The sequence below is a fragment of the Notolepis coatsorum genome (genome assembly GCF_963971535.1).
Source record: "Notolepis coatsorum genome assembly, chromosome: 9".
In the NCBI taxonomy this organism is placed as follows: Eukaryota; Metazoa; Chordata; class Actinopteri; order Aulopiformes; family Paralepididae; genus Notolepis; species Notolepis coatsorum.
Genome location: NC_140173.1, coordinates 52,630,765 through 52,646,698, shown reverse-complemented (window position 1 = coordinate 52,646,698; position 15,934 = coordinate 52,630,765). Strand labels below are relative to the sequence as shown.

Here is a 15,934-nt window from a genome sequence, read left to right as displayed (position 1 = left end):
AAGCCGCTTGTGGTTTGCCACCCCGGGGAGCTTTCGCCCCGGAGGGACGGTACTGGGGTGCCTGGTCTCGACGATCCCTACCGTCACCTCCGGGCGTGGGTTGGCCGGCTGCGGTGGTTGAGGCGCCCTCTCCCCTCCTGGCCTTCTTCGCCGAAGGGCCAGCAGTGGCGGTGGTAGTGGCGGTGGCAACGGTCGCGGGTCCCCGATGACGAGGCCTCCGTCGGACTCCACCGGCGACATCAGGCGGGGGGAAATGGGGCTGAGCCTGCATCCCTCACACACGAGAGGCTACTGCCCATTGCAGAGCCACCATCCGATGTGGCTGATAGCAGGGCATCTCGTCGCTGAGTCGGAGGTTCTAACCCAACACCAGAATACGAGGGACCCCAAGGAGACACATCACCCCCTGCCACATCCTGAAAGGGAGAGTGATGTGTCTCCACCGGGGCGTGAAATAAGAGTGCATCTGCCTCCACCATGTAATCCTCCATTTCCATCGGCCACGGAGAAGCAGACGCACCCTCATCCGGCTCCAGCAGCTCACCGAAACCAGGTCGTTCGCCCCTGCAAGCTACCCTCCTACGACAGGAGCGAGCAGAAGCGAAAAGTTTGCGTCTCAAATCCTCCGCCACGAGAGGAGCCGTCTGCCCATCAGCCGACGGCCCCCCGGCGGCGGAGGAACCAGAGCAGGAACCAGGCCATCTCACAGGAGATACCGCTGGTGCACCAGCTCCTTGGAGAGGCAAACTACCCACCGGACGCCGATCGGGCGCGAGTGACTTCCACGACCGCGGAGTCAATGCCGCCCCAAGACGCACGATGGAGGAGGCAACGGAGAACCGCTGGTGAAGGGTGACGTTGCTAGCACGACCCCCCGAAGAAAACATTATAACTTAGTTATTTTCTATTGAAAATTATGAGAGAAAGAAAATAACAAGAAATAATGTTAACGCTGTCTCAACTTTCTTCAGACTAAACAACAAGTGTTGGTATACAGGTACTTCCTTGTGGTGAAAGTGAAGAAGGAGATGAGGGTATGGCCACACCCCTGCTTATGTAGGTAACGGATGGGGGTGTGGTCAGACAGATGATGGTATGTAAAGGTACATTGTGAGTTTTTATTCAGTGCAAGTACTGAAGTGGAGAGTATTGCACTATGACGCTGAGCAGAGCTATACGATAATATAACCTAGCTGTTTGAAAAAGAGACATTTAGTTTTGCAAACTATTTAGAGAAAGCATGAGGAAGCGAACATTGTACCTGTAAAGGTGTAGTGTGACATTCTGGTATCGGCACAGCTGGAACCTGCTTTCGTACAACAGAAGATGGTGTATTATATATTATAATATCTTGTAGAAGTGAGCCATATGTCCATATAGGATGGGCCACAAGGTGACATGACACTTAAATAAAATATGCATTAATTCATTCATTCACTCATTCACTCATTCGTTCACTCATTCATTCACTCATTTACACATGCCTCCACACATTCTAACTCTTATTGACCATATTTATTGTAATGTATAATTTAACTGATAGGGCATACTGCCGCATACAGACCCTCATCTGCACCTTTGATTACACTGTTTACTTTTTTATTCAAAAGTAATTATATTGTTTACACTGTTTATTTTTATCTTTATTATAATTGTATTGCCTATATTTATGTCCCTGCCCATACCTGTACGGTACCTCCACTCCCCCTTCCCCCATGCTGCTATGATGCCCGAATTTCCCCAAGTGGATCAATAAAGGAATATCTTATCTTATCATATCATATCATATCATATCATATCATATCATATCATATCATATCTAACAACAACAATATTGATACGGCTTCCTGGGACAGAATCGTATCAATGTGTGTCTGTGGCCTAATGCATATCTCCCCATTGCATGAGACAACACAGTATTCTCTCCCCTAAGTCATTATCTGTCTGTCTCAGTGTCTCGTGAGACACTTCTGGACCCTGACCAAGCAGATGAGAAATGCTGTGGTATAGTGTCTGTCTTTAGAATCCTCTCAACAGCATTCTCTCACCTTTTGCACTGGTTTTCAAGACAACTGATGCTAGAGAAACTGGATCCATTAAAGGGGCACTTCACCCCAAAGAAACTTGATGATTTATTTTGCGCATAATCTCACACACATCCAAAAATTCTAAAACTGTTTTTTCACATATTAATTTAGTTTGACAGTTATTGAGAGTAAATTAGTTTGAATATGGCCACCAGTGATGTCATCTGGGACATTGAATCCTTGTTGATTACAGCTCCATAAAGCACCTTGTCTTATACGGACTGCTATCTTATCACTTCATTGAGCTGTAATTACAGTAACACAATACAAGGATCCACTGTCTATACCATGGATTATTTTCTCCTTGTATTGTGTTAATTATAGCGCCAGTGGCTCGGGAGGTAGAGCAGTTGTCTGGTAATCCGGAGGTTCCTCGTTCGATTCCCTCTCCTCCCGGGCAGTGTGTCAAAGTGTCCTTGAGAAAGACACTTAACCCCTAATTGCTCCCGATGAGCAGGTTGGAACCTTGCATAGTTGCCTTCGCCATTGGTGTGTGAATGTGTGAGTGAATGGGTAAAATGTGAGGAACAAATTGTAAAGCGCTTTGGATAAAAGCGCTATATAAATGCACTGTTACGTTCCAGCATGTGGCTGCTGTATTTTGTTTGTCTTTTTGTGTCTCCCCCCCTCTCTCTCCCTCTCTCTCTCTCACTCACTCCACCTGCTACTCTGATCCAGGTTCCTGTCGTTCATCAAGACACCAATGGGAACCCAGCCAGTCATCCCAACCTGTCATCATTCAATCCCCAGTTGACCAATCAGAAGCCCTCCTCTTGTTTTAAAACGTTGACATTTACAGGGGCCAGTTTCTAATTGCAGCCACCCGTAGGTGCTCTTTGAGAGCGGTTTTGAAGGAGGGTAGGGATTCACATTCCTTTACCGCTGTGGGTAGGGTGTTCCACATTGATGTGGCATAATTGCGAAATGTGTTTAGTAGCCTACCTTTTTTTTATCCACTTTTTCTCCTTCTTTTTCTGTTTTTCTCCCATCCCAATTTAGTCGTGCCAATTCCCCCCTCCCCTGTCTTGATCGTTGCTCGCATGTGCCCCCCACTGGTCGGTCGTAGGGAGGGTTGAAAAATCCATCGCATGTCCCCTCCGATACATGCGGAGTCAGCCAGCCACTTCTTTTCACCTGCCAGCGCGGACTCTCATTGGCGAGGCGTAACGTGTGGGAGGCTCACACTACCCCTGCCATCTCCTGTCCTTGCTGTGCCGGCGCCCTGACCGACCTGTAGGAGTCGCTGTTTACAACGACCAGATTACCACCCATCGACTCCCCTCCCGCTGACTCTGCCAATTGAGTCAGTATGACGGCCGGCCCAAGCCGGAGGCAACGCTGACAGCCGAATTCGATACCGGTGTCTCACGAGTTGGTGACGAGTGCACGCTTAGACCGCTGCGCCACCCAGCCGCCCTTTAGGAAGTATTTCGACAGGTACATAGGTATCTTTGTGGTGTAGTGTATCTTGTAGACCAGGCCCATTGCAAGTAGCTGTACTCTGTTGTCTACTTAGTCTAAACCATCCTAGATTATCAAAGTGGGCAGGGGTAAGGTGTTTTAGGAGTAAGGTCAAGCAGTAGTCTGACCAGTTTGTTTTGTGATGTTTGGAGCCTTGTTTTTAGGGCCTTTGAGGTGCTTTGGTACCATGAGGTAGTGGTACAAGCATAGTCATAGAAACCTTGAATGAGTGCTCCTGTTGGAGTCTTCAACTATAAGGTATTCTTATTTACCAGAGAGGAGATCCTGTACAAAAATCTTGTTCGCTGTGCTTAAAAGCTATTGAAATAAACGCTCATCCAATACACCCATGACTCGTTTCCCTTCATTTGATTTAGATTTTATTTCCCCAATTATTATTATTATTATTATTATTATTATTATTATTATTATTATTATTATTATTATTATTATTATTATTATTATTATTATTATTATTATTATTATTATTATTATTATTATTATTATTATTATTATTATTATTATTATTATTATTATTATTATTATTATTATTATTATTATTATTATTATTATTATTATTATTATTATTCGTTTCCACCTGAGAGTGGAAGGCCAGTTTTGGCAACACAGGGATAATCCCTTCGCTCCACCCACTCGGGGCTGGGCTTACCCGCAGTGTGTAGTGGGCAGAGCTGGACGTGCGCTTACTGCAGCACAGAGTCGCTTCACAGATTTATGCGAATGGCATTAGCTCCTTATCTGACTTACTGAAAAGAGCAAACGATTGGCAGTTTCGTCCCGAGTGGTAAGTAAAGTATTGTTATTATTGCAATATAATTCTTGAATGAACCGACGAATGAACTGACACGTTTGACGGTGCGCCGAACCGGCCTGTACCGTTATTAGGCCACTGTAGTTTTTCTTTTTCTTTTTTTCCGATTCCGGGACCAGTGACAATATAGAAATAGCTGTTACACATAAGTTACTTATATAAACACGCGCGGTAGTCATCTAGTGCAGGTGGGTGTTATTGGTTTATGAAGGCGAGGTTCTTACGTTGTTGTTGTAAGGAGTTTCTTCCTTATGGATAGCGTGCATGAAAGAACATACTGCTGGGTTGCAGCGATTTTATGAACAGGTGCTGCCTCAAACTATCTGAGCCCAGGGGCTGTGTGTACATGCAACACAGAGGCCTACACTGGTATCCAATATCAAATTCCTCTTAAATAGGCCTCTATATACCATTGTAATATTAACAGAGAAATAAACAGTACTGTATTTGCAAATCTGGACATGTCATAAATGTATAGATGTAGCAGTAATGTCTATCTGTATGTCATATATGTTATGATGAATTGAAAATGGGGGACCCTGATGTAAACAAGACGAAAGTCTTTCTCTGGTCTACATCCCCTTAACAATTGTATGTATTGAGCTGTACTGTATACTGTACCCATTCTGCAATCTGTTAATAAAGTTTTCAATCAATCAATCACATAAAAAAAAAAAAAAACAGCCAACCAGTTGTTGGCCTGTCAGAAACAAAATCGTTAGTGGCCCCTGTGGGGAAACCGGTTGTGTTTTTGAGTGTAGATGAGAGAGGGCCCCCCGCTGTTGCTTTCTTTGCCGTATTGTGGAGAAGCTCAGGGTTCAGAGTATTGTTGAGGTTGACATGCTATGGATGACTACGCTATACCAGGACTGCCTGGATCAGCTTTTCCCCTGGACACGGAAAAAATAAAGAGCCTTTTCGTCACTAGCCAGCAGGAGCCCCTCACTGGCTCTTCCACAGGCCAGAGGGACATTCCTGCACACTGCACAGGGCATGGGGCCCGGCAGGGGTGTCGCTACGGACCATACCCTGCAGTCAAGGGTTTGTTCCTGTCAAGACATTTGATGTCATATAGCCTTAGTATATGGTTATTACATAGTGGCCGTAACCCTAGACGATTCTAAGGCTGAGACGATATGCCATTTGGAAGAATCAATCAATAATTTTTTATTATTATTTAAACAACAAATCTATGTTTATTTTGCAGCAATTCTTTGTCATTGCTGCCATCTTTAGTGTTACAGATTTCTCCCATTCAAAACTACCACAGTGATCCTTCTCATTTTATAGTCGGTGGTCTCTGGATGTGATGGAGGAGTGCACTGCATATTGAATGCACAGTGCAGCAGAGTTGCAATTCAACTGAATTTGCATGAAATGGGGATGTTTTAACTAAAACATGCCACAAGACCTAGATTTTAGTATAGTATAAAGTATAAAAATTAATAAAAAAAAGGATCGATTTCACACAGTTATCGATAGCGAGCCACTTTCAGTGTATAGTTCCTGATTCCGACGTCTTCTCAGGTGATCTGTGGCGGTCGGAGGCTGGTGCGGGGCAAGACACAGTCGATACAGTCGAGATTGTGGTCAATGCAACGCACAGGAAGTGCTGTCATCGTTATCATTAGGGTAATCTATCGGCGGTGGTGCCAATATATTGTGGTGGGCTGCAGCAGCAAGTGCATCTAGGTCTCTGCCTGGGAAGCAGCAGCTGGAACCGGCAGTTCTATAGCATTCTGCCCGTGGGCTTTTTGCCAATTGAAACTTGCTCATTAGAATTCCTCTCAGGTCATTAGAAACAAAGAGATCAACCATTCTGTTTCCCAGTCTTCTCAGGGCTGAACGGATGTTATTGATGAGAATTGAACTTGTCAGACAGCTTGTTCCTGGTGAAAGGAGATTTTCATTTTTTGTATAGGCCTACTTCTTGTGCTATTTTCCAAAACGCCAACCATTATCGTCCCTCTGGTGAATTGCCTGACAGTTAGTAAAGGATCCGGAACTGGCAGTAAATGCACTCTGCAAATGAATACCCTGCCGGCTGCACTCAGGGGCAGGAAGACAGTAGGCCTACTGTCAGGAGGCAAAGTCAACTGCCTCGGGGTTAGTGTTGGGTATCGTTCACATTTGAACCGATACCGGTACCAGTTCCTGGAATTCGGTATCGGTACCCACCACCAGTGGTCCTTACGTCTCTCTGTAATAAAATGTTTTTTAAATTTCAGTAATAAAAAAAAATAAGTCTAAACTTCTCAATTTCAACATTATTTATTAAGAACATTTTGTTATTTATTGTTATAAGTTATAACACACCTTTACATCAACATTATCTGGCCGTCCTCAGTAAATATGATCAAACTCCTCTGACCTCGTCTGGTCTTTCCAAAGACCCAAGAGACGGGACAGTAATATATATATATATATATATTTGTGGAAAAGGCTCCCTCTTGTCTTAGTCTTTGGTACAGATTGATCTAGCGTGGATCGGTACCTGATAGTACCGATGTAATTCGGCCGGTACCCTTAAAAGTTCGGTACCCAACCCTACTCTGGGTTTGCGTTGCTTGTCTTTATGCACGACAAAGACCCCTCTGCCTGTTTCCCCAACTAACCCAGCACAGTAACATCTTTGGTTGAGTCACACCGTCAAACATGTTGTGTATTTTATGTTTCTCGCTTTGGCTGCACCGATACTGGTATTTTATATTGGGGTCAATAATATCCATCTGGAACCTATCCACAATCTTAAGAGACAAAGGGGGTGGGGGGGGGGAGGGAGCAACAATCTCGGAAATCAAAGCAACTTGACTTCTTGCATTTTTAGATGTCTCGATTGGTGATAAATGGAATAGGCTATAACTCAGTCATTTATGTCTAGCGACCCCAAACCAAACTCGTGCTGATACTGTCCAGTAAAAGTAATGGATGAGATCGGTTCTTGGACAACAAATCTGTCAGCAGTGAAACAACGGTGTCATTGCACCCCTAGATTTTGCCCTTCTAAATGCTTGAATGTCAATGGATGACATCCATCTTTTTCATATTCCCTTCCCAGCCTGCTCATAGACCCAAGGTATCATATTTCCAACTCTTTTTCTTTGTGTGTGTGTGTGTGTGTGTATTTTTTGTTATTTCTGGCTTTGATTCATGGATCTGTGTGTACAGTGATTGTTTGCCGCTGTCCTTGTCAGTCTCACACTTCACCTCACGCTTCTGAATCCCCTCCTCTACCATATTCCTCCTTCATCTTCATCAAATATCTGTTGGGCTTTTATCAGAGACTAGTCTATAAATAATGAGGAGACAAGAGCACTGTGGCACACGGTTTTGAACGAAATCCCAAATCCATGACCCTAAAATGATGGCGGCAACGAAGAAACGACTTGCTACAAAACAAATATATTTAGAGCAAATAATTAAATGTGATGTGATTTTATGTTAGGGTAAAACTATAATCTAAAGTCTCTGCTAAAAGACTGGGAATCGTGGAGTGATTGAGTGGTTTCTATTGGATACTAAGGGCTGTGTGGCAGATGGCGCATGCATGCAAGTGGAAAAGAACATTTCTATCGCAAAAGTGTCCTTTTTGACCAAATGAGCCATTCTGTATTAACCCTTTCACTACCACACTACAGAAGGTTAACCTTTCACTACCACACTACAGACGGTTACCGTCTGTAGTGTGGTGGTGAAAGGTTAACCTTCTGTAGTGTGGTTGTGAAAGGGTTAACCCTTTGTCGTGTGATAGTGAAAGGGTTAACCGTATGTATTGTCGCAGTGAAAGGGTTAACCCTTTGGTAGTGGTGGTGAAAGGGTTCATATGATATGAAGGAAAAGCAATAGATACAGACGGCTCCCAATTCCAGGAGACGGGGGTCAGGTGTTGTTAGTCCTGTTATCAAAATGGCGGCAGAGTGAAACGACTTCTCTTTAGACAGACTTTGCTTTAGGGCTGGGCGATTTATCCAGTTTCAATTACGATTTTGGTTTCCCACGATCACGAAAGAAAGATAATGGAGATAAAACTATTATTGTGCCACGCGCCACGTTGCTCTCGCTTTGTCTCGTGCTGTAAATGCAGCGCACCCTTCCTTCACAGTAGTTCCAGCTGGTGTTGAGACTAGAGGTGAGGTGCACGGCACGTTTCTCCTGTTATTTTTTAAACGTCCTGGGTAACTTTGTAGAATGATGACAGAAAGGCGGCCTTTGGTCGAGAAGAAAGGTAAAACAAATTCATTCGTCGTCGTCATATGATGTTCTCAAATCAATGAGTAAATCGTGTTTAATAATTGTGATTTCAATATCAATCAAAATAATCGTGATTGTGATTTTTGCCATAATCGAGCAGCCCTACCTTTTGTTTTTCACTTCTAACCTACTCAGCACTCGCTATGGCACCATTATGTCTCCCTTACGAAAAAGTATCATGGTATTTCCACCATTTTGTGGTCACTACCATTGTATTGATAAAAGAAATGATGCCATGTGCCATCGGCATCATGGTTTAAATTGGATCATGCGGCATTACCACGGTATAGACGGGTTCCACACTCATCAAGGAGGCAAAAGGGAATGCGATCCTGGTCAGAACAACGGGGCAGACTACACAATATTTGCATTTGTTAGCCATGCTAGCCAAAGCCATCTAAACAACCAATCCATGCCAAAGCTAGATGGTGAAAGACTCTCAGCCATGCTGATTTGGCTAAATTACATCCAACCGTTTTAGTTTGAAACAACCTTTCAAAGCAACTCAGTCACACAATTCAGCGGGTATTGCTGATTGGCTCGAACATGGTATGTTTATAAACAAGAAACCCGTCTATTATTTAAGTACAAAAGTGGTACCATGACGATCCATGACTTTTACCATGGCTATACCACGGTAAATTATTTATAGACTGTTTCAACTTGACAAAATAAACCTAAATGGACCCACAGGTATTTCCTTTTACAATGTTTGCTCATACAATAACCGACAGGGAATACACTTGGGTCGAAACTGTTCCCTAGCAACAGAATTCCAGTGAAACTGTTGTATTGTACATTGTATTGTATATTGTATTCCTCTTTTACTTATTTTTTTACTTACTTTTTTACTGTATGAAGCACACTCTCAGGGGCTCATACAGAACCAAGCATTTCACATGTATTTTATATGTGACAAATAATAAACAAACTTGAAACTTGAACTGTATACGATGGCCATGGTAAAACTAAAAATACCCACTACTATACTAATAACTACTATGATACTTTTTTGTTAGGTGTCAATATCACCAGGGATCTGAACTGCTTGGCAGATAAAAGAATAGAGCCATGGAAGGGCGGCTACGTGGCGTAGTGGGCAAGGCACTCGCCACGAAATGCTGGAGACGCTGGGCTCGTCAGTTCGAGCCCGGCGCTCCACATTTGCTTTCAGTTTAGCTGGTCGTCCGTACTAATACACATTGGCCGTATTAGGGGGTGGGAAACTGATGGGTGGGGATCGGGCGTTGTGGACAGCGACTCCTACAGGTCGGTTGGTGCGCCTGCGCAGTAGAATCAGGAAGTGTCGGGGGCAGCGTGAGCCTCCCACGCGTTACTCCTCGCCACTGAGAGATCGAGCTGCGCAGGTGAAAAGATGCGACTGCTGTTACCTCAAGTACCGGAGGGGACTTGTGCTATGTATGACTTAGTCCACATTGCAGCCGGCTTGTGGGAGGCAAGAAACAGCGTCCGTGACAGGGGAGGGTTGAATTGGATGATACGAAATTGGGATGGGAGAAAATATAGAAAATGGGAGAAAAAGTGGATAAAAAAAAAAAGAATAGAGCCATGGAATGCGTTGCAATCTACAACTGTTCGTCTAACTTGCCTTTTGTTGTCTTCTTTCCAAGTGGGTTTGTTAAACTGCTGAACCACTGCCAAGAACTTCAGAGTCGAGTGACTCATTGATACCGATAGTTACAGGCGAGATTAGCAGAAGACAGACCCAACCCTTTACCATCAGCAGGGGAAGAAAGTCTCAACCCTTTACCATCAGCAGGGGAAGAAAGTCTCCTATCACTGATTTAAGGAATTATCTCACCGGTAGAAAAGAAAAACGCACACGCAGTTCGAGTTAAATTAGTAGCATGGCAGGATACAAAAAGCAGGATCAGCCAGAAAACAGAAAAGGGATTATAGACTTTATAATTATTAACGTCTTTGTCAAATAATTTGTCAAATTAAACTAGCCATATTAGTTCTTAAGGATGTGTTGTCGCCATAACAACTAATCATCTCTCCAACAGTTATGAACGTGTAACATCAATGTGTGCCATTTGATTAATAACGCTTTCATCCAAGCTGCCTTATAGCATCCGAGCTGCACAATAGCACGAGTGAGAAGTTGTTTAATTAATGACAACCGTCAAGTTATCTGATGTGACTAAGCCTGCTTCCTGAAATACCCTGTTGGATCGCCATGCTGTGCTATGAGTGTGACACACTGTTTAGCACTGTCTGTGCTATTTATAGCCAACACCATGCATGCACACTGTCACACACACACACACACACACACACACACACACACACACACACACACACACACACACACACGCACACGCACACGCACACGCACACACACACAGCCCTCATATTTTTGTCCTGCCCCACAGTATGTATTCAGGAGGGATTTCGGCAAGTATATACGCCAACAGGCTGCGTGCAGAGGGCATGGGCTCCAACGAGCAGGCGTTGCTCTTCTCCAACCAGGACTACGAGGCACTGAAGCAGGAATGTCTGGAGGCCGGCTGCCTGTTCGAGGACCCCTGCTTCCCCGCAGAGCCTCCGTCCCTGGGCTTCAAGGAGCTCGCCCCTTACTCCGCCAAGACCAGGGACGTGGAGTGGACGAGGCCCACGGTGAGAGAACCTCTGGAGAGGGTTATTGATGATGGATCAGGGTTGACATGTACAAGCACACCACTCTCTCTCTTGGCTGTATGATCTCTCTCTTGCTCTCTCTCTCTCTCTCTCTCTCTCTCTCTCTCTCTCTCTCTCTCTCTCTCTCTCTCTCTCTCTCTCCCCCCCTCTCTCTCTCTCCATTAAAAACTCATCTTTTATTAAAGAGTTTGAACTGAAGAGCATAGGCACCTCTTCGTCTGGGTGGACTGCCTCTTCCAAGGTGCCATCTCTCTGTTTCAGTTGTTCTAAGCCTCGACTCTCCCCGACGTAGTGCACTTTTCAATGATATTTTCAACTTAACTTTGGGAATTCATGTCTGGAAATGCATTGCCGATATTTGACAAATACGGCAAGACATTGTGACCACAGTGAGGCTTCGTGAGCACATGACACGTACACGTCACATGACATGTTTACCATGTTTAGGCATTACTTCCCACCTGACGGAAAGAGCCACCAGAAAAACAGACACAGGCTTCGGTGAAACACTAGGCCTACTGTACATGTGTCTTTCTCCCACCTATGACTGGAAGTAAAGGGAGAATGCTCTAGATATGTTTATCCCGGGCAGCCGGGTAGCGCAGCGGACTAAGCGCCTGTCTACCACCACAGAGACAGTGGGATCGAATCCAGCTGTGGTGCTTCCGGGTTGGCCACCCGTCCATACTAACACAATTGGCAGTGTTAGCGGGTGGGAAACCCGGCGAGGGTGGGTCCTGGTCGCTTGAAGCCTTTTTACAACGCATCGCCGTTTCCGGGTTCCCTGTTTTGCGCTCTGATTGGCCAGGTCATGTGACATGAGCGCCAATCGTGGGACGGCAAGTTTCTACACTGGTTAAGCTTAGGCACTCTTCGAAGTTGGTTAAGGTTAGAGTTTGTCTTAGAGCGTGACGGCAAGTTCTTTCGCCGGTTAAGCTTAGGCACTAATTTCGAAGTTGGTTAAGGTTAGAGTTTGTCTTAGACTCTAGAGCATGGCGATAGAACGCCAGGTAGTTTGCAGGCTATTCGATGCGGAAATGGGCAAACACGCTATTGGGCGCACATGTCACATGACCTGGCCAATCAGAGCGCCGGAAACGCAGATGCGTTGTAAAAAGGCTACACGCGTCCTGGTCGTTGTAAACAGCGACTCCTACAGTTCGGTCGGGGCGCCTGCACAGCAAGGGAAGGATCTAGGAGAGGTAGTGTGACCTTCCACACGTTACACTCTCCCAGTGAGAGTCCGCGCTGCCAGGTGAAAAGAAGTGGTGGGCTGGGTACACTACACATGTGTCGGAGGAAGCATGTGATAGTCTCCGCCCTCCCAGACAGACGGTAGGGGGTAGAGTGCGCAGCGACCAGGAAGGGGATTGGGAATTGGCATAACGACTAACATTGGGAGGGGAGAAAAACGAAAAAAGAAGGGGGGGAAAAGATAATAAAAAAGATATGTTTATCCTAACTGATCAGCGAGAGAGACAGAGAAAGAGACAGAGAGATAGACATAGAGAAATAGAGAGAGACACATAGAGAGGGAGAGAGAGAAAGACATAAAGAGATGGAGAGGGAGAGACATTGAAAGAGAGACAGAGAGAGAGAGATATAGAGAGAGCCATTGAAAGAAAGAGACAGAGAGAGATGGAGAGAGAGAAAGACAGAGAGATGGAGAGAGACAGAGAGAGAGAAAGACACATTGAAAGAGAGAGACACAGAGAGAGAGAGAGAGAGAGAGAGAGAGAGAGAGAGTCATTGAAAGAAAGAGACAGAGAGGGAGAGAGTAAATGCATGTTTGTCTATGTTAGAGAGAGAGGGAGCATGTGCACCTGCTTGAAGTGTGCTGTTAGAGAGAGAGAGAGAGAGAGAGAGAGAGAGAGAGAGAGAGAGAGAGAGAGAGAGAGAGAGATAGATAGATCTAAACAGCCTTTATATTATCTGCCCTTTTTAGTGGACACGTTTCTCCAAAGTGCCTTACAGTCCCACGAGTACATACAGTTAACCCCAGTGGGAATTGAACCCCAAACCATGGCACTGTTAGTGCTAATGCACTATATATTATTAATATATATAATATAATATAATATATAAAATATATAATATATATATATATTATATTAATAAACTAACCTACACTGTAGCACTCAACACTTTGATGAACATTGTTACTCAGCTGATAGAGTTGTGCCCTTCCTGATGACTTGTCGTACAGAACTTGTAAGTCGCTTTGGATAAAAGAGTCAGCTAAATGACTAAATGACTAAATGTAAATGTATATACCCATTGAGTTACGCAGGAGGGGCAACATGTGTTTACGTGTGCACGGAGCTCTCGATCAGTGGTGTCGATGTCACAGACTCCCAAATTAATTCACGGGATTCTAGACCAGACAGATGGCAACATGTCAGCGACAACCACACACAGGCGTATGCCGTGATATGTGTGAAATCTGGGACAGAATGGGACATGTAGAGACAGGGACTTCTCAGCCCCCTGACCCCTGAGCCCTGCTGCAGCTGCTGTTGGCTGGCGTACAGTGGCATCCTCCGACCACTCCCTCCAATGAGATTTGTTTACTTCTTTTAAACAGGTTGCTGGCATGTAGATTTCATGGCATGTAGACGCAGGCGTAGCGATGGTGTGAAAGGCGAGGTTTATTTTAGTATTAGCGTGGTGGGGGTTCCTTCATGATGATGATAATAGTAATAATATCGTTATAATACTTGTATTTGTATAGCACCGTTCTTAAAGCAGCGTTTACAAAGTGCTTTACAGGAAACAGAAAAGAAAACAAGAGTTTAAAGAAAGAGAAAAGGGGAAACTTAAAAGCAGAAGGAGGAGAAACCAGACCACTGAGACACTTGAACATATAAAGACTTGAGGGGGGGGAAAGCAAGTCGATAAAAATGCTCTTTGAGAAGTGAGTTGAGGGATGTCACTGATGCAGCCGACCTCATTTAGAGTGTTTCATCTTTTTTGGACCGTGGAACAGCTGAAGTAAATCTCAGATTTCAGGCGTTATGTTCAATAATATAGCTCGGTACATTTACTACAGCTTACATGTATTACACTTTAAGATGGAACGAGTCTCACATGAGGATAGTTTTTACTACACTTTGTTTTAGCGCAAGGGAAGGAGGTAGTATCTGGAGGACACAATATTAGTAAAAAAAAAATTATCCGCGATATGTATTTCTGATCCTGACCTTTCATCCCTCTGGCAGGAACTGACAGATGACCCTCAGTTTATCCTGGGTGGAGCCACCAGAACCGACATCTGCCAGGGAGCCCTGGGTGAGTGATGATTGGCCAGGGAGCCCTGGGTGAGTGATGATTGGCCAGGCTCAGGCTGATGCTTAGTCAAATCAATTAAAACATGAGCTCCCTGAACCCAATTAACTCAATAAACGCTCCATGAACGAAGTAAAGCAAGACTTTACCTCAATTATACAATTATTCATATTTTAATTGACATTTATATTTCTTTTTCAATATTACTCGTAGAATTCTGTTTATTCATGCCTGTATATGTAAATGCATGGACACAGAATAATCCAGAATAAAAACAAAACCAGAATATAAACATGCAATATTGTGTACATGTCTACACACTGTGTTCTCAGGGCCTGGGGAGAGAGGCTCTCTGCTTACAACCTTCACAACAGTCCCTGGCTTGAATGAAGGCACCTAAAGGCCTTAACTTCAGTTTGCCTTCAGTACGATAGTTTGCCTTTGTAGGGCGGTACTGATGTAGTAGTATTAGCACATACACATGTAGAGGGGTACAGCTATGGTGGTAGAATACACATGTAGAGGGTTACAGATGTAGTGGTATTCATACACATGTAGAGGGGTACAGCTATGGTGGTAGAATACACATGTAGAGGGGTACAGCTATGGTGGTAGAATACACATGTAGAGGGGTACAGCTATGGTGGTAGAATACACATGCAGAGGGGTTACAGCTATGGTGGTAGAATACACATGTAGAGGGGTACAGCTATGGTGGTAGAATACACATGCAGAGGGGTACAGCTATGGTGGTAGAATACACATGCAGAGGGGTACAGCTATGGTGGTAGAATACACATGTAGAGGGGTACAGCTATGGTGGTAGAATACACATGTATTCTACATACACAAGCGAAATTTACTGTGTACAAAGGTAAACGGAAGTCAGGGCTTTAGGACGGTAGGCCCCCTCATACCGCCCTTTTGTTACAAGTTGATCCTCCTTGGCACGGATAGTGATTGTGGCTCGTACCAGTATCTGTAACCTACTGTACACACTCAACCTCTCCCTGTTCTACTGTTGACTAGATGATAATGTTGGCTGTATGATCTCTCTCTCTCTCTCTCTCTCTCTTTCTTTCTCTCTCTCTCTCTCTCTCTCTCTCTCTCTCTCTCTCTCTCTCTCTCTCTCTCTCTCTCTCTCTCTCTCTCTGTCTGTCTCTGTCTCTGTCTCTGTGTGTGTGTGTCGCTGTGTGTGTCTCTGTCTCTCTCTCTGTCTCTCTCTCTCTCTCTCTCTCTCTCTCTGTGTCTCTGTCTCTGTCTGTGTGTGTGTGTCTGTCTCTCTCTCTCTCTCTCTCTCTCCATCTCTCTCTCCTTGTCTGTCTCTCTCTCTCCTTGTCTCTGTGTGTGTGTCTCT

The 15,934-nt window shown here is 44.5% G+C and overlaps 1 protein-coding gene across 1 annotated transcript in view; it reads left to right on the top strand.

The window, feature by feature from the left end:
• Nucleotides 1–4,311: 4,311 nt before the first annotated feature.
• LOC311234863 (calpain-1 catalytic subunit-like) overlaps nt 4,312–15,934 on the top strand; it is a 45,190-nt gene continuing 33,567 nt past the window's right edge. The window contains 3 exon segments of the mRNA XM_084322112.1: nt 4,312–4,353; nt 11,028–11,271; nt 14,511–14,580. Of these exon segments, the coding sequence (XP_084178238.1) occupies nt 11,029–11,271; nt 14,511–14,580 (313 nt within the window). The 5' untranslated portion in view covers nt 4,312–4,353; nt 11,028.